The 23597-nt window shown below is 67.4% G+C and overlaps 1 protein-coding gene across 1 annotated transcript; it reads left to right on the forward strand.

Moving 5' to 3' along the window:
* Positions 1 to 11434: 11434 nt before the first annotated feature.
* Positions 11435 to 22857, forward strand: MUC6 (mucin 6, oligomeric mucus/gel-forming; the record flags this gene model as incomplete). Its single annotated transcript, XM_082684197.1, is given in 24 exon segments — positions 11435 to 11492; positions 14161 to 14232; positions 14383 to 14445; positions 14666 to 15128; positions 15198 to 15324; positions 15456 to 15593; positions 15597 to 16101; positions 16257 to 16411; positions 16413 to 16780; positions 16887 to 17025; positions 17109 to 17213; positions 17333 to 17405; positions 17492 to 17629; positions 17842 to 18408; positions 18506 to 18755; positions 18799 to 18815; positions 18867 to 19096; positions 19585 to 19736; positions 19854 to 19995; positions 20075 to 20515; positions 20689 to 21036; positions 21165 to 21321; positions 21435 to 21575; positions 21706 to 22857. Coding segments are annotated over 24 exon segments (5382 nt in total). The 3' UTR covers positions 22239 to 22857.
* Between the last annotated feature and the right edge of the window lie 740 nt (positions 22858 to 23597).

A 23597-nucleotide genomic window follows, 5' to 3' on the forward strand; every position in this document is an offset into this window, starting at 1 on the left:
GAGTCATCTTCTCCCAGGTCCAGCATGGGTGGGGGGGGCAGTGGCCACATTCACTGGGCCCCCAACTCCTGCAGCAGCTCAGCCAGGTGCCCTAGGGGGACCCCAAACAGCCGGAAGCTGGGGAGGAAGAAGGAAGTGGGGGAGGGGAGGACGAGGGGCTGGGCCCAAGCCCCCAGGGCTGGAAGTGCCTGTTTCTGGGGCGTCTGGAGCCACAGACCCTCACTGGCCTCTTCGGAGCCCACCCACTGTTTGCTCTGGGGCCTTCCCCCACTGCAGGCTCAGCATACAGCTGGTGCTTAATAAAAGCTCATGGTTGTTGATGGCAGAGGACAGTCCCTGTGCCCGTGTGGGTTGCCACTTCCTATCTCCATCTCTACCTGAGGTCAGCGAGGGCTCTTGGGGGTGCTCTTGCACACTGCCAGGGGACAGCAGGGTCCTGGGAGGCACAGGCCGCCCACAGCTGGGCTGCTGAGGACCAGGCCATGGGCGAGGGTCTCATCATCCCATGGGGGCCTCCGTGGAGGGGTCTGCCCATGAGGAAACAGGCAGTGACTTTGGGGCCCCCGAAAGGGGCCACCTGGGAAATGGGTACGTGTCTGGCTGGGAGTTTGGGGGCCTCGGGCCTGACATGGCCCTCAGCTGCTGCCCCCAACAGCACCCCCAATCACAGTGACCACCAAGATGACTGGGCCCAAGGGGACCAGCCCAGACCAGGCTCCTGAAGGGCATGACCCAATGTCACCCGCTTCCCTGATGTGGTTCGTCCCCATCTGGGGTGCATGAGGAAACAGGCCAAGGTCCCACCAGGGGCAGAGCTGGACCAGGCAGGGTCCGCTGCCAGTGTTCCCAGGAGTGGGGGCGCCAGGGGGTCCCATCCTGAAAAGCCTTGTGGAGAGAGCCCTCCCCCTGGGGCCGGGGTGCCCGGGCCTGGGGTCTGGGGCCCACCACATTGGGCTGACGCGCCCCAAGACCACTGACCTCGGCCTTGGCTCTGACAGCACAGAGACTGACCACCAGGGTGCTTTAGGGGAAGAAGGGGGTACCTCAGATTTTGGAACCTGTGCACCATGACCTGGAGCCCCCACGAAGCCAGGAAGGCCGGCTGGGGAGGCAGAAACCAGCTCCACCCCTCCAAGTCCACCCCCATGTCCCTAGACTTGCCAGGTACTCAGTGAACAATGCAGAGTCTCGGGCCAGGCCCCAGACCACACCGCACTCTGCAGAAACCCGGATCCCCAAGGGGTCAGACAGCACACAAGGCAGCCCCCCAGACTCCCTCTCCTGGGGGCACAGGACGGTGGGTCTGGGGGCCACCAAAGCTTGTGGACATTTCCCAAGGGGCATAATCAGATCTGGGGGCGGGGAACAAAGCCCCAGGGGCAGGGGAGGGGCACCCCTGGGAGGTGAAGGGAAAGCAGAACGGGGTTGGGGTGGTGATGGGGCAGGGAGGGGTGTCCAGGAGACTGGATAGCACCCAACGTAGCAGAAAGATACGGGGGAAGACCCCACCCGAGTCCTTGGGCACGGGTCCCCCAGGGGCTGGAGGCTAGGTGACCTTCCTTTGATCTTCAGGAAACTGCTCCTACCTCCTGGGTCATCAAGCCACCCGGTCCTTGTGGGCAGCAGGGGTGGGAAGCAGCTGTCCAGTGTCTGGGGCCTTGAATATTTGCAGCAGGAGAGGGCTCTGAGTCCCTCAGGTGCAAACACTGGCCTCCGCCCCCCGAGCCACGCCCAGGCCCTGCCGGCCCCGAGGTCCCAGGCCCATGTGCCCACCTGGGCTGTGCTCTGGGTCCAGGGGTTCCGACAGCCTGATGTGCAGAGACCTGGCCCCCAGGCACCCCGAAGCGTGTCCAGGCCACCCTGCAGCCCCTCCGCCCACCCCGAACCAAGCTGGGTCCCGCGGGATCCCTGAGCCAGGCCACTGGAAGTTTCCGCAGGAGGGCGGCCCATGAGGGTGCTGAGGCCACCAGCAGGTGGCGCCAGCTCCAGCCCTGCGGGGGGGGGGGGGGGTGCGTGGGGTCGCGAGATCGGGGAGATCACGTATGGGCCCCAGGGGCGTGGGAAGGGCGAGGCCTGAGTGCACGACCGTGAGTGTGACAGTGCGTGGCCCCGCCGTCGGGACCCCCGCCCTCGGGGGTCAGGCAGGCCAGCAGCCTCACGTCCCTGGAACCGGGTTGGAGGACATCCCGCTGTGACCTGATGCCCTCTGTCCTTGTGCAGTGTGGCTCCCGGGGGCGTCTTCCACCACTCACGGCCACAGGGACACGCAGGTCTGCAGCCTGCACGCAGGGTAGGTGTGTCCCCTGTCTGTCCGTGGGACAGTGGCTCCTTCTCCCTCTGCTGAATGGACAGTGATGGTCACTCGCAGCCCAGGGACCATCGCTCTGAGAGTCACACTCGATGGGGACTCTGCCCCAGGAGGCCAGAGATCCCCTGCTCTGTCACGGCCCTGGACCCTCCTTGCCTGGTTCCTATCCCACGGAGGGCCACCGGCTTCCAAGCCTGGGCCACTGGGCTACCTGAGACTCGGCCTGAGGAGCAGCAACACCAGTCCTCGGAGGGGTTCCCAGGCCCCACGCAGAGGCCCCAGGGCTCAGCACAACTCCCAGAGGACCGTCAGGGCCCACCCTGGCAAAGCCGGGGCCGTCCGGGCAGTGGGTCCCTGGGGCAGGGGACGCATGATGAGTGCGAAGGCTGGTGAGGCTGGGGCATGCCCAGAATGACCACTGGGCTCCGGGGGAGGGAGGAGATGGAACCTGTCTGCCCCTGCCGCACAGCCCCCCGCTCCCCATCGGTCAGCCGAGCCGCTCAAGCGCACACGGCCCGGCCCAGGGAAAGGGAGGCTGTCTTCCCATCTTCCCAGGAGGGGCCCAGCCGGCCTCAGCCACGTCCACAGGCTGGGGAGCCACAATGGGACAGCTTCCGACAGCCCCATCTCCCTGAAGAAGGAGAGGCCGTGGCCAGGGGGTGCAGCCAGCCAGGGACGGCCACTCCCAGGAGGGGACAGGGCCCCACGAAGCAGGGCCCACAGCTGGACCAGGGGCCAGGGTCCATGGTGGCCCAGCTACAGCAAGGGTGGGGGGCTCTGCCAGTGGCCACGTGCACAGGTCTCCGGGAAGCGGATGTGGCCTTTGATTACAGATTACAGAGGGGGCTGGGGGGGGAAGTCAGCGGAAAGCTCTCAAGGGGCAGCTGGCAGGGGCCTGCCTGCCTGTGGACGCAGCACGGGGTCCGCACCAGACGTGAGGCTCCTGGTGGAGGCCTGTCGATGCAGCACGGGGTCAGCCATCGGCGACGGGGCTCGTGGGGCTGCCTATGTACCCGGCATGGGGTCAGGGCTGGGGGTGGAGAGGCTGGGGGCCCGGAGAACACCGGCCTCAGACACGCGGCAGCAGAGCCCGGCGAGAAGTGCAGGCCGCCCTGGTTCGCGGTCACAGGCACCCTTGTCCTACAGACTTCAAGGGCCCCAGGGAGGCTATGGGGCCCTGGGGGCTGGGGACTGACTCTGGCGTCCAGGCCCAGGCCCGGGGTCCCACATTTATCTCGGCGATCTCCAGGACGAGGTGAGGGAGAGGGAGACTCGTACCCTGGGTGGCCCCGGGGCAGGGCAGCCTGTGAGCAGCTCAGGAGGCCTGGGGGAGAAAGGCCTAGCTCAGGGGTACCCACAGCGCAGACGCCTCTCGGGCAAGGCAGGGGCCTGCATTTCCCCCAGCAACAGCCCAAAGGGCCTCCAGAAATGGGCTCCTCCTTCTGTGACAACAGCCTGCAACGGAGGGCAAGCCCAGAGGCCTTGGGAGGACTGGCCCACCCACCCGGTGCCCGGAAGAGGAAAAAGCCGCACCACACAGCCGCCAGGACGGTCTCCAAAGAGCAGAGGAGCTCCTGCAGCGTGACCCCACGACATGTCACTGAGCACAAAAGCCTATGTCTGGCGCTTGGTCGTGCCCCCGCATTCCTCAGGGGAAGTCCTGACCCCAGGACCTCAGACGGGACCGGACTTGGGAATAGGGTCCTTGCAGGTGAGGTCTTTAGGGCCCGCCCCTCATCTGATACGACTGCGTCCTTACGAGAAAGGGCAACTTGAACTGGGCTAGTTTGCAGGGAGAGGAAGGGTTGCGAGTGAGCGGAGGCAGAGGTGGCGTGCGGCTACAAACCAGCGAGCCCCGGGAAGCCTGGACCACCAGCAGCCAGGGGAGGGACACCGCGGCAGGAGCGAGCCCTGCCCACGCTGGGATGGGCCCCCAGGGCCCGGAAGGTGGACACTGCTGGTGTCGTGGCTAACCCCAGGACAGTTGCACGGCCCGCAGACAAGGTTCATGGATTTGGACAAAGGGCGTGTCTATCTTCTTGTGGCCTTTCCGCGTCTTTCCACATTTTACTGAGTGACTCTCAATAAAAAAATGACTCTGCACAGTACAGTTTTTTTTTTTTTAAATTTAAATTCCGTCTCCTCAAGGAGAGCAGTAGAGCCTGGGTTCTCCTCCAGCCTGAGTCTGGAAGGTGGAACAGAGTGTGGGGAACAGTCATGCAGAGGCTGGGACTCGGCAGTGAGAGCCGTCGTCCCAGGAGAGGGAGGCCGCATGGAGGGGACCGGAGGAGCTCGACTGCCGCCCCGGACAACAGACGCGGCGTCCAGGCAGGAGGCCCTCCGACCCGCCGGGCAGGGCATGCAGTGGGGAAAGGGCTGCGGAGGGGGGTGCTGGGCGGGGGGCGGGGGGTTGGCTGGGTCCCGAAAAAGCCAGCAGGACACCAGCCGCCTGCTCCAGTCATCGGAGGACGTTCCCCGAGCCGGGGGAGCCAGCACGGAGGCCCGGCAGCACAAGGGGACGAGCTGAACCCCAGCGACGTCCCTCAAGACAGAGCCAGGTTCGCAGACCAACCTGGCGCGACTCGTGTGCTCGTCTCGCGTGCAGCGACCGCGGCAGGTGGCTGTGCCGTAATGCGCACGAGGCCCCGGAGGGCACGAGGCCCCGGCACAGGGGAGCAGCCCTCTGGGTGGCTGTCGCCGTGGCGGGGATGGTCGCAGGGGACGGGTGCGGGCCGAAGCCCACTCACCGGGACTCTTGCACCCAAGCGGGCTTCTGCAGCTGTTACAGCGGCTAGAGCTGCCGGACGTGCTCTCACCTGCCGGCAGGGAAGGCTCCCTCCCAGGCCTGTGGCTTCCACGATCTCGGGAAGCTTCCAGAGATCGTTCTTAAACTGAGGTTTTGGGGTCCCTGGGACCTGGCTCTGCGCCTGGAGAAGGCCGAGAGCAGGGAGAGGGAGGGCCATCCTGCCTCGCTGCGCGGCCGGAGGGGTCCACACCGCCCTGCGTCCAGCCACCGTCCCCCAGGGCCTCTCTCGGCTCCTCCTGCACCTGGGGTCCGAGGCCCCAGAGGCCACCGCCCGCACACAGCAGATGTCAATGCCCCAAACCAGGCTCCGAGGGTGAGTCGGCACCGTCCTCGTCACCCCCACCTGTGCTCAGGGCCGGGGGACGGTCAGGATCCGTGAGCAGGGGAGCAGCCTGCGGCCGCGGGTCTGCTGTAGCAGGAGGGGCCGCACGAGTGGCTGCTTGTCTCAGCACCTCCCCTGACGCCAGGTGGTCTGGGGCCTCGGACCCCTAGGGGCCTCCCCCCGACCGGGCATTTCCGGGGCCTTGGCCGTCCAGTCCCATGTGTGGTGGGGCCCACGGCAGCCGCCCCTTACGGGCAGCCAGCAGTCAGGGGTACTTGCTCGACACCCCCCGCTGTCAGCGGGACAGCATGGCCCCCAGGCAGCAGGTCCAGGCCCCGAGGCTCCCCGGGCCGGCCCGGAGCCCACCTGCCCCACAGAGAGTTCCAAACTCTCCTCGAGCAGCCGCGTAGAACGGCTGTGGCCAGGGGGCGCCGGGCCACTCCTCGTCCATCTGGAGGCCTCAGCGGGCCAGTGCAGCCCACCGTGCCTGAATCGGAGTGTCACCCCTTTGTGCAGAGCCCCTGGGCTTACCCATTTCTCCCAGCTCACTCTGGCCTGGCCCCCGCCCTCTCACCAGTGTTCCCACACGGCACACACTCCCAGGGCTGGGGAGCCTCTCCCTACCTTGGCCCCAGCCCCTGGCCTTGAGGGTCTGGCTGCCCCCTTTTAGCCCACCTCCTCCAAGAAGCCCTCCTAGGCTCCTCAGGGCCTTCCCAGCTCAGAGATGCATCTGCCACTGACTCACGCTGCCGGGGGTCCTGCCAGCACCCCCCACACTGCCGGTTACGAACCACCTGCTTGCGACCCCCCAGATTCATATGTGGCTGCTCTTACCCAAAGGGAATGGAATCGGGGGGGGGGTGAAGGGGTCGTGGGGGTGGAGCCCCATAGTGGGACTCAGGCCCCTGCGAGGAGAGACACCGGACCGCTTTCCTGTCCCGCCGTGCGCAGCGAGGACGCCCCAGCCGCAGCCGGGACGCAGCCAGAACCAGCCCCCTCGGAACCACGCCCTGGGGGCTCCCCTCCCCTATGCTCCATCACCACGGGGTCATGTGCACCCCGGCCCTGCCCTGGTGGCCACCAGCACCAGACCACCTGCTCCCGGGGTCACACGGACAGCGGCCTGGGTCTCCCCACCCTGCAGAGCCCCTCACCGGCCGCCTCGGTGGCAACGCACACTCGCAACCTGGGAGGCAGAGGCAGCGCAGAGCACGCCCCGGCCCGGCTAGGGTGGCTCCTCACCCCGCCGGCCACGGGCCCAAACCCCGAATCCTGCCTTACCAACCTTATCTGTTTTCCGCTCGACATCCGCTGGCACGGAGAGGCAGGTGGCACTGAGCCAAGGCCGGGGGGCCGCTGGGGGCCAACCAGCGGCTGGTGGCCCGCCACCGTGGCCGCTCCCGGCTGGCCCCCAGCTGAGGGACAGCTGTTAAGCCACAGCTGCCGGGAGCGCTCACGCCCCGGGCACTCGGGGGAGTGAGCCAGTGACGGATGGGGAGAGCCGCACAGGGTCCCCCAACAGAGGGCTGGGTACTCTGAGGAGCCCTGACCACAGGTGGGAGACATCAAGGGGTCCGGCGTGGGTGCCCCCGCCCGCTGCCCCCCCGAGCCCGGCCTTGGTGGAAGAGGAGGGTCGTCCAGCCCCAGCCTGCTCTCCCAGCACCGCCGGCTCGAGCTGCCCTGGAGCTCCTCCAGCCGAGCCTCAGCCCAGGGTCAGGTCAGCAAAGGAACGGAAAGTCAGGAGCCTGGGAGAGGCCATACAGGGCACTCACCACCCTGTTCCGGAGCACGGTTCCACCAGGCCTGCGGCCACCAGCCAGTAGCTCGGGCGACAGTTTCCCCTGCCGGGGACTCCCTGACCTGCCCTCCAAGCCCAGAGGCCTCCACGACTGCCTCCTGCAGACCCAGACACGACGTCTGTCCACCTGATGGCCACACAGTGGGGCCGCAGGCATCGGTGTTCAGACTGCCCCACCAGAGGCCAGGGCTGGGCAACAGCCACCCCAAACCCAGGTCCAAGGGCAGGAAGAGGCTGAGCGTGCAGACGAAGCAGGCTCAGTCGTGGGAGGGCAGCAGGGTGACCCGGGTTTCGAGAATGACACTTGCGGGGAGAAAGAAGGAAGGGCACTTGCTGGGACCTGCTGGAACCCCAGCTGCCCCCGGATCTTGGGGTGAAGGCGGAGCCGGGGTAGACACGCGACTCTCATTGCAGGCCTGAGGTCCTGGTCTCAGGTCCCCTCTAGACCCAGGTCTCCTGGCCTCCACCATCTGTCCAAGCAGCGGGCACCTAGGGGCGGGGCCTGACCCCCAGGGGAGCCACAGGAGGGGCGCCCTGCCCCCAGCCCCTCAGTCTTGCCCGATGCCAGGGATCTAGACGGCCCCGCTCTGCGCCCAGCAGTGGGGCATCTAGGGCCGCACACACCAGCCCGCCTCGGGACGCTGGCCCCCCACTCCCACAGGTAGTGGCAGCTCACCAGACAGGGGCACAGCTGTCACAAAGCCACCGCCTGGCTCCCACATGGAAATCCCTAACACACCCCAAAGCCATGGCTTTCAGTCCTTTGATGTGACAGGGATCGGGGGGCCAAGCCTTAGGGGGTGAAGCCATACCCACCCGTCCCCAAAGAACGTCACACTGACAGGTGGGGCCCAGAGGGCTTAGCCGACCACTGTGCACTCGGGATCCTCTGGAAACCGGAGTCCAGCAAACCCAGGGTCTTGGGGGCTCCCTGCCTGGGACGAGAGCCAGGCCCCAAGCTTGGGCAGGAGCTTTCTGGAAGCCAGAGTCCTCAGGTAGGCTCTCAATCCCACACCAAGGTCAGGGCAAGGCTACTGGGATAGCCACTGCCTCGGGGCCAGCACCCACCCTCTCCACTGAGCCCCGAAGCTGGAGACGGTGGGCAGGGCCCCAGAGCCTACACACTGGGTTAGGGGCTGGTGCTAGGCCCGCCCGAGTTCCCTGCACCACGTCAGCCGGGCCTGGGTCCAAGGGTGCGGCTCAGGGCCCGGCCGTGCAGACCAAGAACGAGGGCAGAGGGTTTGTGCCGGGCTATGAGGCCGGACAATCACACACTTGTGTGGCCCGCGGGTTCCGCTGCCCAAGGCTGGCCAGCAGGAGGGGCCTCTGTCACCCCCACGGCCAGGGAACAATGGCCGCACACACACACTTATCTCACACTGTTTGCCCAGCACACACGAGCCTCCCGGGGTGGCACCGGTGTACAGAAAGGGACATGGGGCCCACCGCCAAGGAGCCCCCGCCCCACCGGGATGGAGCCGGACCCGGGCATGGGCAATGCTGGAGGCCAAGGGCCGTCCGCTAACCGTGCACACGCAGCGTGACCAGCCCCGCGGTGACGGGCGCTGGAACGCATAGTAACATTTTCCAGGAAACTCAGAGTCTCACGTACACACGTGCCCAGGCTTCTCTACTCCCGGCCGCGTGGGCAGCCCAGTCCCAGTCCCCACCCCTGCTGAGGCCAAGCCTGAGCCCCTTGAGCTGCTGGGGGGTGACACTGGGGACTCCAACATGGGGACCCCCGGCCTGCCCCAAGCCCTGGCCCCTTCCCCAGAGGGTGCACATGACCACAGTCCCCTGCCTCTGGTTCCATCCGTCCCTGCCCCCTGGCGCATCCCGAGGCAAGGGCACCCTCCAGGCCATGGGACACCTGGACACGTGGAGGACGGGAGGGGTCGAGGCACTGTGGGAGACGGGACGGCACACTCTGCGCAGGGTGCTGAGAGGGAGGTGTTAAAAGGGGCAGTCAGCAGGGAGGCAGCGAGTAGCCCGTGCCCAGGCCCTGTGGTCGGGTGCCTGTTGGGGGTGCTGGGGGGGACACCACTAGCAGGTGAAGCAGTTGGGGGACCAGCGAGGGTGTGGGCAGATAGCAAGGCCTGGGGCTCCCTCAGCCCTGGCCTCAGGGGACCGAGGAGCACAGCCTCAGCCGCCCACCTTAGGAGGGGCTTTAATCGGCGGGGAGGACCCCGGCAGCCCCAGGACATTTTCTTAGCGGGGTTCTGGCCTCTCTCCTTATCCTGCTCGCTCCAAGACCTGACACGTCTCCTCCCCCTGCCCCCCAACCTGGGTGCCACCCACCCAGCTCCCTGGCCAGGACTGAGGTTCAAGGAGGGCCCACCCCGCTCCCACCCGTGCTTCAGAGCTTCAGAAGCCCCCCGATGAGAGAGTGAGCTCTCCGAGGTCAGGGAGAGCACGCAGCGGCCCTATGTCCTGTGGACCGAGAGCCCAGGCTGTGTCCCCTGGCCCTCGCTGCCGTGACCCCAGCCAGGGGTGCCAGAGCATCCAACACAGCGTCTCAGAACTGTGCCCTCCCCACCCACCTCTGCTTCCAGTGAAGTAGGGGACAGGAGCACCGAGTGCGCCTGGGGACCTCCCATCCGCCTGGCCAGGGCTGGCCACCCACTACACGCCGTTCTTTGTCCAAACAAGGTTCTATCAAAACTAAAGTTTACAGGGCGCCTGCGTGGCTCAGTGGGTTAAGCCTCTGCCTTCGGCTCAGGTCAGGATCCCAGGGTCCTGGGATCGAGTCCCGCATCGGGCTCTCTGCTCAGTGGGGAGCCTGCTTCTCCCTCTGACTTCTCCTCGCTCATGCTCTCTCTCTCAAATAAATAGTGTTTAAAAAAAAAAACAAAAACCTAAAGTTTATTTAAGGTAAACACAGGGCATCTACTGTTCGTGGCTGGGGCTCTGGGGGGAGGGGGCCTGTGAGGCAGGGCGCAGCCTTCCCAGCCCGGGGAGTTCCTGCACCCCAAGTTTCCGTGGGGCCAGAACCTCAGGAAAGGGGGAACCCCTGGACCAGGGCCCCAAACTCCCACACAGGGTCCCAAAGAGGCTCCCACCTAGGGCCAGCCTGCCCCAGAGTCACCAGACCCACACCTGCTCCCCACCTGCAAGAGGGTCCCACAAGATCTGAGACACTCACACCTGCTGACCTCAGCTCACTCTGACCGTAACGCTCCCCGATCTTGACCTGCTTCCTGACCTCACCTTGACCGTGATCTTGACTTTGCCCTGATCATGTCTCTCATCCTGGGTTTAACCCTGACCCCTCATGATGCTGGCATGTGTCCTGCCCACTCCCTGCTCCCCGAGATTCTGTCCCCCAGGAACCATGTTCTTCTCCCGGGGGTGGCAGGCACACCCCTGCTCCCCCACTCGGGAGGTCGGCACCCTGAGGCTGGCACCCAGCCTCCACAGAGATGTCCTCCCAGACAGGACGCCAGCCCCCCAGGCCACTGCATCCCTCTCCTGTGCCCACGAGCAGCTCAGAGCCCTGAGGGTTAGAAAACCATCCTGGGGGGCGCTTCTGGGTACAGCGCGACTCTCAACGCTCCCGGCCAGCCCTGCCCTTGGTTGTGCCGTCAGCCTCACCCTGGAACCTCACCCCCAAGGGCACTCTGCATCGGCTTCCCCCTCGGGGAGTCCTCCCATGGGGGTGCCCCTCCTCCAGGTGGGGTAGGGCCCAGCATATGGGCACCTCTGAGGGCCGTAAGTTCTGAGGGAGGGTAGAGCTCACCCCAGGAGCTGTCCCGGCACTCTGGGCTCCCCCCACAGGGGCAGAGGGGTGCCCAGGGGCCTCAATCACATACCCTGGACAAATGCCCCTCGGCCCCAAGCTACGGCTGACATGCCCACACAGATCTTCTCGCCCCCAGGATGGCCCCGGCCGTGCCAGCCTGGAGCAAACCCAGGACATGTCTGCAGGGCTCTGGAGGACCTGTGCCAACCGCTGCCCGGAGGCCCATGATGATGCGGCAACTGCCCCCCGAGGACCTTTCCAAAGGCCAAGTCCTGATAACACGGAGCCCAAGATCCTGCTTGGCACCAGTGCGCCCCGTGGGTGCGGCCAGGGCCGGGACTGCAGCCCCTACATAAGGCATCCAGGGCCAGCCTCTCCGGCCGGCGGAGCTCACACAAGCCTGCCCGTTGTCCTGCTGCGGCAGGGGCCGGGGCCACTGGTGACCTCTCTCCACCGCCGTCATGCTCGGGGCTCGGCTGCTGCTGCTCCTGTCCTATGGGGGGGCCCTGCTCGGCACTGGTGAGTGGGGGCCCACGGCCACACTCTAGGGGGGACAGAAGCCCTCAGAGGGTCCCTTGTTGCCTCACGGACGGGGCCGGAGTTGGGCTGGCCTCCAGGCAGCTGATGGACGACAGGCCTCTCCCTGCCCTGTAGCCATCCCACATGGCCAAGGCCGGGGTCTCGAGCCCAGCCCAGCCCAGCCCAGCCTGTGCCCAGGCTGCCGCTTACCCCCGCCCTGGGCATAGCGGCCAGGGAGGCACGATGCTGGGCTGTGGCGGGCAGACATTCCTCGGGGACATACAGTTCCCTCAGCGCCAGTGAGTGTGTGGGCCAGGGGCGTGCTGGGGGCCCAGCACCCAGAGCCCACTGCGTCCCTCTCCCCACTGGGCCCTGGGAGGGCTGTAGGACGGACGGGGCGGGGCAGGGCCGCACCTTCCGCATCTGTAACAGTGGAGGAAAGCTGCCCCTCACGTGGCTACCACAGGATTAAACAAAAGGGCCGAAGGAACACACGGGAGGGCCCAGGACCCCCACCGTTTTACGAGGTTCAGAAGGGACCGCCCCTCCCAGCGCCCACCGGGTCTTGCCCACAGAGCAGCATCCGCTCTCCCCCCCCGGCCCCCAACCCACTGGTGCCTTCTGCTACCACCCCAGGCCCCAAGCACCCCCAAGCCTGGGAGGCAGCCAGCCCCGAGGGGTCCCACGGTGGGCCAGGGAACAGCCCCTCCTCGCTGACGGCAGGCACCAAGCCCTCTGCGTCTTCTCTATTCTGCCCGAGAGCCCAGGAGGACGTGTCTCTCCTGTCTCCACAATGCTTCCCTACTGCCCCCTCCTCGGTGGCCCCAGAGCCTGGGCCCCCAAGCCTGCTCCCCAGCCTGGACCCAGCCACTGGGGCTGGGCTATGAACGGCTGAGCCGAGTGGGTTTCCCCTGGGCCTGCCCCACCCCTTCCCTCCCACGAAGCCTGTGGCTCTGAACACTCAGGACTTGGGCCGGGCCTGGGCCTGTCCCTCTGAGACCTGGACCCAGAAGCAGGACAAGGGAGGCTCCTGGAAGCCTGCCGGGGGGGGGGGGGGGGGGACTGGTGCGGCAGGGGCTGCAGCATGGCTGGGCCGTGGGCGTCCGGCTGTACCTGCGGTGGAAGGGGACGGCCAGAGTCCTGCAGCAGAGGGGGACGGCCAGGGTCCTGCAGCGGTCCTGTGGTCCGGCCACGTATCTGCCAGCGCCCTTTGAGGACTGGTGGGCTCTGCCCCCTGAACCAGAGGCTCCGAAAGCATGAGTTCAGATGCAAGAGCCCCGGGGGACCTGGAGCTTGAGGCAGGTGGAGGGCAGAGCCCGCCGGCCAGGGCGGGCAGGGCAGCCAAGCGCCCAGGGGGAACAGCGCAAGCTCCGGCAGTCGCTGGCCTGTCCCGGGGCTGGGAAGGGCTGGAGGAGGCGGACCAGGCCACCTTGCAGGCCCCATGGGGCCAGGGACTCTGCACTTGTCCTGACATTCCGAGCGGGAGGTACAGAGTCCCTTGGCTGGTCCCTGGAGCACTGCCGCCGGCAGGGGCCTGGGCAGGGGCCGGCAGCGTTCTGACAGCCGGAGACACGCAAGCGTGAGGCTGGTGCCTGGAAAGCCGGCAGTGAAGCCACTGGGGGCGGGCGGTGGAGGCCGCGGGAAGTGTCCTGGGGGTGGGTCGTGAGCTGAGGACGGGCAGAGACAGGGACCCACGTGGCGCACACGTGGGGGGGAGGGGCACAAGGGCAAGAGCACTGGCCCGCTGGAGCCTGTGTGCCGCCCGCCCCACCCGGGGACCCCCCTTGGCAGCCGGCTCTTTCCCCTGTTCCCTGACATCACCCAGAGACCCAAAAACACCGCCGAGCAGAGTGGGGAGCGGGCAGGGTCAGGACCCCCGAGGGCCGGGTGCGAGACACGGCCGAACTGGGGCCCCGCGCAGGTCTGCAGGGTGGGAGCGCCAGGACCACAGTGAGGCCGGGAGGAGGGGTAAGGAGACAGTGACCCACGGGCAAGTCCTCCCCTCTCCAGCCGCCCTCGCGTCACCAGTGAGGTCATGTCAGGATCCCCGCCTCTGCAGTCACAGGACTGGCGCTGCCTGGCCATTTCTCTGGCCATTTCTCTGGCCATTTCTCTGGACGGTCATCTCGCTCCCAGGACTGTCTAGGAAGGAGGAAGCAGTTAAACAGCCACTTTCAGAGCCCGACAGAGGGAGACGTCCGCGGGGAGGCTCAGACCTCATCCTGGGGACTCGGGGGGTGGGCTGCAGCCAGACAGAAGGACAGCTTAGACAGCCACACGCCAACCCCAGCCCTGTGCTGTCAGGTGGCGGCACACCTTTCCCCAGGTCTCCCGTGGCCTCTTGCTCAAAGCCCACCAGGCCCCTCCCCGAGCAGGGCCCCTCCCACCTGCGGTCCACAAGAACCACAGACCCCTGGAGCCCGGGCTGTGGAGGCTGCCGGTCTGTCCGACATGGGCGGGGGGCGGGGGCGGGGGGCAGGAGGGGCCGCTCTGGGTCACAGCCGGCTGTGCTTGGGCCGGCAGAGTAGGGCGCGCAGCGGGCCCAGGGCTCCTCCCCCAACTCCACCCAGAGGACTGGCCGATGGGGAGACAGAGGCTCACCCTCTGCCCCGCCGCCCAGGGGCCTCTCACCCCTCCACCAGCAATTGCCGACCCTTCCCCTCCCCAGGCCCCAAAGTCCTGCCATTCTGGGCTCGCAGATGGGCCCAGTTCTCCACAGCTGAGGCGCTGAACCCAGCCAGTGAGAGGGCGAAGAGCACAGCCAGAGCCGGGTCAGCCCCACGGCCAACACCGCCCTCCCCACCCCTTGGCTCCGGGCCCACACGCTGCACACCGCGGGCAGGGCAGAAGCAGGCGGTCCCAGCGCTGACCACAGCCCCTGTCCACACAGGTCTAAATAAAACGTCCTCTGTGCGCCCAGACCTCCGGAGGCTGCAGGACTCCCCACCCACAGGTGAGGGCCACAGGCAGCTTCCCGTCCTCCAGAGTCACGCAGAGCCCATGTGCCGCGGCCCTACCACGGAGTGGCCGTGGCTGGGGCTTTCCATGAGGCAACTCCAGCAGCCCCTCGCCCAGAAGGAAAACTAGCCGGGCTTCCCGGAGGGTGGGGGGCCCTGGGCAGGAGCCGAGCTGCCACAGGCATCCCACAGACCCCAGGCAGGGCAGCGGCTGAGCCCCTGTAAGGCCTGGGGGTGGGGAGCAGACCCCGCCTGCAACGGGGCTCGCCCTAGGGGAAGAGGCTGTTTCCCGCCCAACCTGGAGTGCCTGGAACTTGGAAAAGGAGCATGAACTCCCCAAGGGCCCAGCTCGTGGGGTGAGGACTCCCACACCTGCCCCACCAGCCGGCGGGGGTGGGGGGACACAGGGCTCCAAGACGCTGCCCACGATCTCCACAGCTCCAGACAAGGGCTGGTGCTCCACCTGGGGGGCCGGCCACTTCTCCACGTTCGACGGCCACGTGTATGACTTCCTGGGGACCTGCAACTACGTCTTTGCGGCCACCTGCGAGGACACATCACCCACCTTCAGTGTCCAGCTACGGCGTGGGCCCAGCGGGAACATCTCCCGGATCATTGTGGAGCTGGGCACCTCCGCGGTCACCGTGCAGAAGGCGGTCATCTCCGTGAAGGATGTGGGGTAGGCCACGTGGCTGGGCTGGGAGGCTGGGAGCCAAGGGGGTGGCCCCTGACCACTGTGCCCCCGCAGGGTCGTCAGCCTACCCTACAGCAGCACCGGGCTCCAGATCACACCATTCGGCCGGAGCGTGCAGCTGGTGGCCAAGCAGCTCGAGCTGGAGCTGGTGGTCACGTGGGGCCCAGGCAGTCACCTGCTGGTGAGGACACCGGCCGTCGGGGAGGCTGGGGTCCCGAGTCCGGCCGTGGGCCTGGGCTCCGACGGTGGCTCTGGGCACCTTGCTGGGCAAGTTCCCGGGGCGCTCTGACAGCACCGCCCGCCCGCCCGCAGGTGCTGGTAGAGAAGCGGCACATGGGCAAGCTGTGTGGTCTCTGCGGGGACTTCAACGGCAAGCGGGCGGACGAGTTCCCGAGCGAGGAAGGTAGGTGGGGGCCGGGCCCAGAGCCCCCGCGGCCCCGGCCGCGGTGCTGACCGCACCCAACCCCTCCCCAGGCAAACCGCTGGAACCCCACACGTACGCCGCCCTCCAGAGGCTGGACGACCCCAACGAGATCTGCACCTCCACGCCGGTCCCCAGGCCCCAGGCCCCACAGGCAGAGCACGTACGTCAGGCCGCAGGGGCCCCTGAGCCACGGGTCGGCGGGGGGTGGGGGAGGCGGGGGGGCGGGGAGGTCGGTGCTTATGGCTGGCCCCCAGGGTGGGGCAGGGTCTCCCGCCAGCATGGGAGGCGGCCCCGACCCCCGTGACCCCGCGTGGTCCTCTGGCCAGGCCCAGACTTGCGCCCAGCTGCTGACCCAGGTGGCCCCCGAGTGCAGCGTGCCCAAAGAGCCTTTCGTGCGGAGCTGCCAGGCGGACATGGCCGAGTGCGCGCCGCGGGGCCGGCGGGACTGCGCCTGTGCCTCGCTGTCCGAGTACTCACGCCGCTGCAGCATGGCCGGCCAGCCCGTCAGCCACTGGCGGCGCCCCGGCCTCTGCTGTGAGTCCTGGGGCTGGCGGCAGGGACGGCCGGGAACCTTGCCTGGGAGCTGGAAGGAGACTGGGGAGGGGGCAGGGCAGGCGGCCGGGGGCCCTGCCCCCCGCCCCCCCCCCCCCGGCCCGGGGCCCTGTCTCAGAGCCCCTGTATGTCTACAGCCGTGGGCCCGTGCCCGGCCAACCAGGTGTACCAGGAGTGCGGCGCAGCCTGCGCCAGGACCTGCTCCAACCCACAGCACACCTGCTCTAGCTTCTGCACCTTCGGCTGCTTCTGCCCTGAAGGTCAGGGCAACCGCAGCCCCGGGACCCCTCGGAACTCACCTAGAGACAGAGGGGAGGCCCCGACCCAACTCCCAACACGTCAGAGCCAGGCCCGACTCGCCCCAGGGGAGGGAAGGCCCTGCAGCAGGGCAGAGATGGGTGGCCCTGGAAGACGTGGGACTTGACCCAACTAGGGGCAGCGTGTGGGTCTGGGCACAGTGGCTCGGGGGCGTGAAACTGCAAGGGCCGGGGCTGGTGGGAGGGCACCGAGCCACAGGCCCAGGAAACCTGTGTCCTACAGGTATGGTTCTGGATGACGTCTCCAAAAACCATACCTGCGTGCCGGTTGCCCACTGTCCCTGCATGCTCCACGGCGTGGCCCACGCCCCCGGGGAAGTGGTGACAGCCGCCTGCCGGACGTGGTAAGGGCAAAGGCAGGAGGGAGCGAGGGGTCACGGGGGGTCCTGGGCACCCTCGGCCCAGCAGCGTCTGGGGGTGCCGTCTGGGTAAGCCAGTCCCCGCCTGCAGCCGCTGCTCCCTGGGCCACTGGGTGTGCACAGAGCGGCCCTGCCCTGGGCACTGCTCCCTGGAAGGCAGCTCCTTCGTCACCACATTCGACGCCCGGCCATATCGCTTCCACGGCGCCTGCACCTACATCCTCCTCCAGGTGGGACATGTGGCTCCCGGGGTGGGGGGAGGTCACGAGAAGCACCCCCAGACCCCTGGACTAAGCCTCACACCCCCCTCCAGAGCCCGCAGCTCCCTGATGGGGGCTCCCTCGTGGCCTCGTACGACAAGTCTGGATACTCTCACTCCGAGACCGCCCTAGCCGCCGTCATCTACATGTCCGGAGAAGTAAGGCCACCCCGCCACGCCGCCTCGGGCCCCTCCCCACTGTGTCCCGCCGGGCCGGCAGGAGGGGAGGCCTCCCCCTGTTCTCGGCACCCCCGTGACTCAAGCCTCCCTCTCTCTAGGACAAAATCGTGATTTCTCGGGACGAGGTCCTCACCAACAGCGGGAACACCAAATGGCTACCATACAAGACTCGTACGTCCTCAGCCCCTGCCCAGCACCTACGACCTCACTGGGCCGGGCCCCAAAGCAGCCTGCTTCCTAAGCCCCTCTCCCCCCAGGCAACATCACGGTCTTCAGGCAGACATCCACCCACCTCCAGATGACCACCACCTTCGGGCTGGAGCTCGTGGTGCAGCTGGAGCCCGTGTTCCAGGCGTATGTCACTGTCGGGCCCCAGTTCAGAGGCCAGACCAGAGGTGAGCCCCTCCCCGTCCCTGCCCAGCGTGGCCACAGCACAGAAAGAGCCCAACAGAGTCCTTCACCTCCAGCACTCATGACCGCAGGCTGGCCCTCAGAGGGGCCAGTGACAGCCTTGTGTCCTGGGCATGGTGACGGGAAGACAGGGGCTTCGGAGTACAGGGTGGGGCAGGAGTGCAGGCTGGCCCCCCTCACGGCCCGACCGGTGCAGGGCTCTGTGGCACCTTCAATGGGGACACGACGGATGACTTCATGACCAGCACGGGCATCGTGGAGGGCACCGCCCCGCTCTTCGTGGACTCTTGGCGGACAGGGAACTGCCCGGCCTCACTGGAGCGCGAGATAGACCCCTGCTCCATGAGCCAGCTCAACAGTGAGTGCTGGGCCCTGGGAGGCCTGCGGGTGGGCGTGAGGCCCGGGCCGGGCACGCGAGACACCCACGCCGCCCCCATCCCCGCAGAGGTGTGTGCAGAGACCCACTGCTCGGTGCTGGTGAGGGACGGCACCGTGTTCCAGAGCTGCCACGCCACCGTGAACCCCAGGCCCTTCTACAAGGTGGGCAGGGCCCGCGGGCCAGGGAGGACACCAGGGGGCGGGCAGCGGGGGCTGGGGGCCGGACACCCGGCTACCATGCCATGTCCACTGCAGAGGTGCGTGTACCAGGCCTGCAACTACGAGGAGACCCTCCCCCACGTGTGCGCCGCCCTGAGTGACTACGCCCGCGCATGTGCCACCCACGGCCGCCTCCTGCGGGGCTGGAGGGACAGCGTCAACTGCAGTGCGTGCCGGAGGGTGCGGGGGTGGCGCGGGCACTAGCAGACACCCGCCCGGCCCCACCCAGCACCCCGAGGGCCTGACCCCCAGTCCCCCCACAGCCACCCCCTGCACAGGCAACCAGACATTTGGTGACAACATCAGGGCCTGCGGCCGTACATGCCTATCACTGTCGGACCACACGGCCGAGTGCCACCCGAGCGCCGTGCCCATGGACGGCTGCGCCTGCCCCGAGGGCACCTACCTCAACCACAAGGCCCAGTGTGTGCGCAAGGCCCAGTGCCCCTGCCTCCTGGACGGCAGCAGGCTCATCCCGGCGGACGAGTCCACCATGGTCAACGGCGCCATCTGGTGAGCATGGGGCTCCCTGGGGGGCCGGCCCCCCTGCCTGCAGCTCCCAGCCCGCGGCTGGCGCGCTCACAGGGCCCCCTCTTGCAGCTACTGTGTCAACGGCAGGCTGAGCTGCCCCGGGCGCCCACAACTGCTCCTGGGTATGTAGCTGCCCTGAGGCCAGGGGCCTGGACTGCCCGGTGCGGTGGTCCCTCCGAGCCCCTCACCCCAGCTCTGCCCCCCTCCCTGCAGCTACCTGCTCGGCCCCCAAGACCTTCCAGTCCTGTGACGAGTCATCAGAGAGAACATTTGGGGCAGCCTGTGCCCCCACGTGTCAGAGGCTGGCCACTGGCACCCCTTGCGTAAGGCCTGGGCTGAGTGAGGCACGCGGCGCTTCCCAGAGAGTGCTCCCCGCTGGGTGGGATAGCCAGTTGGTCGTGGAGGCCGCCCCCAGGGCCTCTCCCTGGAGAGATTTTCACAAACTCCCCAGGGAGGCCGGGCCCGCTGTCCCACTGTCCCCATCGCCCTGTGATGAGGGTGGCTGGTGCCCAAACGGGACTGAGAGGGTCAGAAGGGGCCCTGGCAGCCAGGAGCTGGAGGGGGCGTGTGCTTATGTCGGAGCCCCTGAGGACTGTGGGCCAAGCCCCCACCACCTGGAGAGGGGACAAAACAGCTCAGGAGTGACACAGAGGCACCAGAACATGCCTCATGGCCCCACTAAGAGCGAGGCCTGGAGCAGGGGGCACGCAGGGAACAGACCAGGGGGAGCCCTAAGGGTCTCAGAGGGGCCCGGGGAGAGGGCGGCCAACGGCAAAGCCACCCTCCCAGGGCCACTGACCCCTCCCTGCAGGTACCCACCAAGTGTGAGCCTGGCTGCGTCTGTGCCCAGGGACTCTACGAGAACGCCACCGGGCACTGCGTACCCCCCGAGGAATGTCCGTGCGAGTTTGCGGGGGTCTCCTACCCCCGAGGCGCAGAGCTCCACACCGACTGTAAGACATGGTAAGCCACACCTGCCCGGAGCCCCTGGTGGCCTGGGCCTGTCCCTTGGGCCCCCCAGCAAGGCCCTGGTCCAAGGGGAATGCATGTACAGCCACCGACAGCCCCCTCCGTCCACAGCACCTGCTCCGGGGGCCAGTGGACGTGCTGGCAGAGTGCCCGCTGCCCCTCCACCTGCACACTCTACGGGGAGGGCCACGTGGTCACCTTCGACGGCCAGCGCTTCCTGTTCGATGGCAGCTGTGGGTACATCCTGGCCACGGTAAGGCCCGCCCAGGCCATGGGAGCAGGGGCCCAGGGGCCAGCAGGTGGGCCCCTCCACAGCGCCTGTGTCCCCACAGGACGGCTGCGGGACCAACCACTCGCAGCCCAGCTTCACGGTCCTGACGGAGAATGTTGTGTGTGGAAAGTCGGGCGTCACCTGCTCCCGGGCCATCAAGATCTTCCTGGGGGTGAGTGGGCCGGGCACCCCAGCCCCCAGAGCCCCACGTCCCAGCCTCTGGGTGCCCCCAGATCACCCGTCCACAGGGCAGGCAGCCGTGTCTCCTGGGGCTGGACAGCTGTGCGAAGGGAAGGTTTTCTCCCAGCAGCCTCACCCTCAACCCTTGGTGCATTTTCCACCATTTTCTGGAACGTTCTGCCAACCCCAGTGTCTAGAGGACAGGCCCCCAGCAGAGAGCCGGCCCGGGCAGGCCTGGCCCACGCACTCCCTTACAGATGGGCTCTGCCTGCCTCAGAGAACTTGCGCAGGGGACGCTAAGCCTGGGGGCCAGGCAGCCGCGTGACCGCCCCGCCCCACAGGGTGTGTCCGTCGTGCTAGCGGACAGAAACTGCACGGTCCACGGGGAAGACCCGCACGTGCGGCTGCGGGTGGCCACCAGCCCCCTGAACCTGGTGCTGGACGTCGTCATCGGCAGCAGCTACAACCTGACCCTCATCTGGAACAAACGCATGACCGTCTCCATCAGCGTCACGCGCGGCAGCCAGGTACTGGCGCCGCCCCGGGGCCCGGGTCCACCCACGGGCAGGGGCAGCGCCCGGCCTGACGCCAGCACCCCCACAGGGTGCCCTGTGCGGCCTGTGCGGCAACTACAACGGGAACATGAAAGACGACTTCGAGACGCGCAGCAACTATGTGGCATCCAGTGAGCTGGAATTCGTGAATTCGTGGAAGGACAGCCCGCTGTGCGGGGACGCCGGCCTCGCGCTGGACCCCTGCAGCCTCAACGCCTTCCGCCGCAGCTGGGCGACGCGCAAGTGCGGCATCATCAACAGCCCTACCTTCGCCGCCTGCCACAGCCAGGTGTGCCCGGCCCCGTCCCCCGCTCCCGGCTTCCCCGTCCCCCGACTCCCCATGTCCCGGCGCCCGGCTCCCCGGCTCCCGAGCACCCAGCACCGGGCACAGGTGGCGCTGACAGCCGGCTCTCACAGGTGTACCATCTGCCCTACTACGAAGCCTGTGTGCGAGACGCGTGTGGCTGTGACACCAGCGGCGACTGTGAGTGCCTGTGTGACGCGGTGGCCGCCTACGCCAAGGCCTGCCTGGACAAAGGCGTGTGTGTGGACTGGAGGACCCCGGACTTCTGCCGTGAGTGCCCCCCGCCCCTGTCCATAGGACCCCACACTCTGGGGCAGGCACAGGTGCGGGTTCGGACCCCACGACCCGCGCACCGAGGGCCTGACAGGAGCCCTTTCTCCCAGCTGTCTACTGCGACTTCTACAACACGCACGCTCCGGGAGACGGCGGGTACCAGTACGACCAGGAGGCCGACTGCACGTGGCACTACCAGCCATGCCTCTGCCCCGAGTACCCACAGAGCGTCCCAGACACCAACACCGAAGGTACGGGCCAAGCAGGGAGCCCCTGCGCCCAGGCTTCGGGCACGGGCGGGGGCTGGGGGTGGACAGAGCGGAGGGACCGGGCCCGGGCAACGGGGGCGTCCCCATCACCTTCTGGACCCCTCCTCTCCAGGCTGCTACAACTGTTCCCAGCACGAGTATTTCGACCACGGCACGGGGACCTGCGTTCCTTGCAGTAAGCTCCGTGGGCCACCCAGCCTCCCCACCCACCAGCCTCCAGCAGGAGCTGCCAGCCCACACACACACCAGCCTCCTTCCTGGCAGCCCCTCTGCAGGGCTGTGCCCTGGGGTGCGGAGCCTCCTGGGAACCCCGGCAACCTGGGCCAGGGCAGCAGAAACAGGAAAGGCAACAGCCTCCACGCTCCGCCCCAGTCGCTAGCCACAGGGCAGACCCCCGCCTCCCCTGCACCAGCGGGCTGGGACGTGTGGGCACACAACCTGCTGGGGCCTCAGCACCAGGTCCCCCGGGCCGCTGCTGATGGGGGGACGGGGCCGGGAAAAGATGGGGGTGAAGACCAGGAGCAGGGGCCCGGCCCCCCATGGCAGCTCACCCCCGGGGTCCTCGGCCGGGCGAGGGGCAGCGCTCCTGACGGCTCCTCTCCTTGCAGCACCGCCGCCCAGCACGCCAAGGCCCAGCACAGGTGATTGCACACACTGGGTGCCACAGTGAAGCAGGCCTACGCCAGCCCTGCCCTGGCTCGGCGGGACAGCCCCCGGCCAGCCCAGGCTGCGTCTCTCGGGCACTGCGGGGCCCAGGGTCCTGGCCACCGACACTGCCGTTCCTGCGGCCCCAGACATCGGGTGTGGGACGGGGCAGGGACGGAGTCTGGCCCACCCCTGGGGCCGCTCTGCACGGAGGGAGCGGCAGAGGGGAAGGGGCCCGCCAGAGCGCCCAGCCCCAGGTAGCCAGGGGAAACAAGACGCCTGACCGGGGCTTAGGGGAGGGCAGGGGGACGGGGCCCCACACCTCCCCACAGACAGAACGCGCCATGAGCTCACTCGTGCCTCAGAGCCCCCGTGCTTCGGACCAGGGCTTGGTTTCCGTGAAAGCCTTTTTCTGAGGATAACTGGTCACAGAATGGGACCGTTCTTTGCTGCCTGACACTAGTGAGAAAACCATGTAGGACAGGTCACCTAGAGAACCCCTGGGAGCCCACCCTGTCCCACCCAGCAGAACCCCTTCCAGCAGCCCAGGAACCATAGGGGAACAAGCCATCTATTCTATTACCAACGGTGGGTGGATGGAGAGGCAGTGGCCCCGTGAGCGCAGCGAGACCACTTGAGCCAGGGCGGCCGGGGGTGTCTGCGGGGGCAGCCACAACCCTCCCACAGCACACAGCAGTCAGGGGGGCAGGGAGCCCGGGTCCAGGGGGAAAGGGCACGAGCTCTGGAGGAATGTTCTGAGCACTGCTCCCTGCAGAGTCACCTCGAACCATCCCTGCCATCACCCTACGGCCCACGTCGGAACCAGCCCCAACGGTAACTCTCAAGTCCACGGCCACAGGACCCACGGTGACAGGAGCCACAACGAAGTCCACAGCATCCACACTCAGCTCAGTGACGCGATCGACCGCTCACTCCACAGAGCACAGCACGGCTTTCCCACGGACCCCAGAAACTTCAGAGACCTCTACACTACCCCCACCAAGTAAGCACACCCTCATGCCTGACCCCAGAAAGGGGCAGAAGCTCATATGCCTGCAACGCACCAAAGCTGGAGGGGCCGGCAGGGCGCTGCATGGGCCACAATGGGCCAAAATGTGAGGTGCGCCACCAAGCCACAACCCCAAACTCACAGCACCAGCGACACGCCACCCAACTTCCCACGACCACAACGCCAGAGCCCCAACCCACCGCAACCACCGCATCCCACGTGACCACACACCCAAAGTCATGCCACAGGTCACAATGCACCTAGAGCACACTTCCCACACCCTCAGAGAAGGCAACACAACCCCAGTCTTCCCAGGGCATTGAGAGAAACACACGTCCCAGGACAAAAAG

Source organism: Mustela nivalis (genome assembly GCF_964662115.1).
Source record: "Mustela nivalis genome assembly, chromosome: 9".
In the NCBI taxonomy this organism is placed as follows: Eukaryota; Metazoa; Chordata; class Mammalia; order Carnivora; family Mustelidae; genus Mustela; species Mustela nivalis.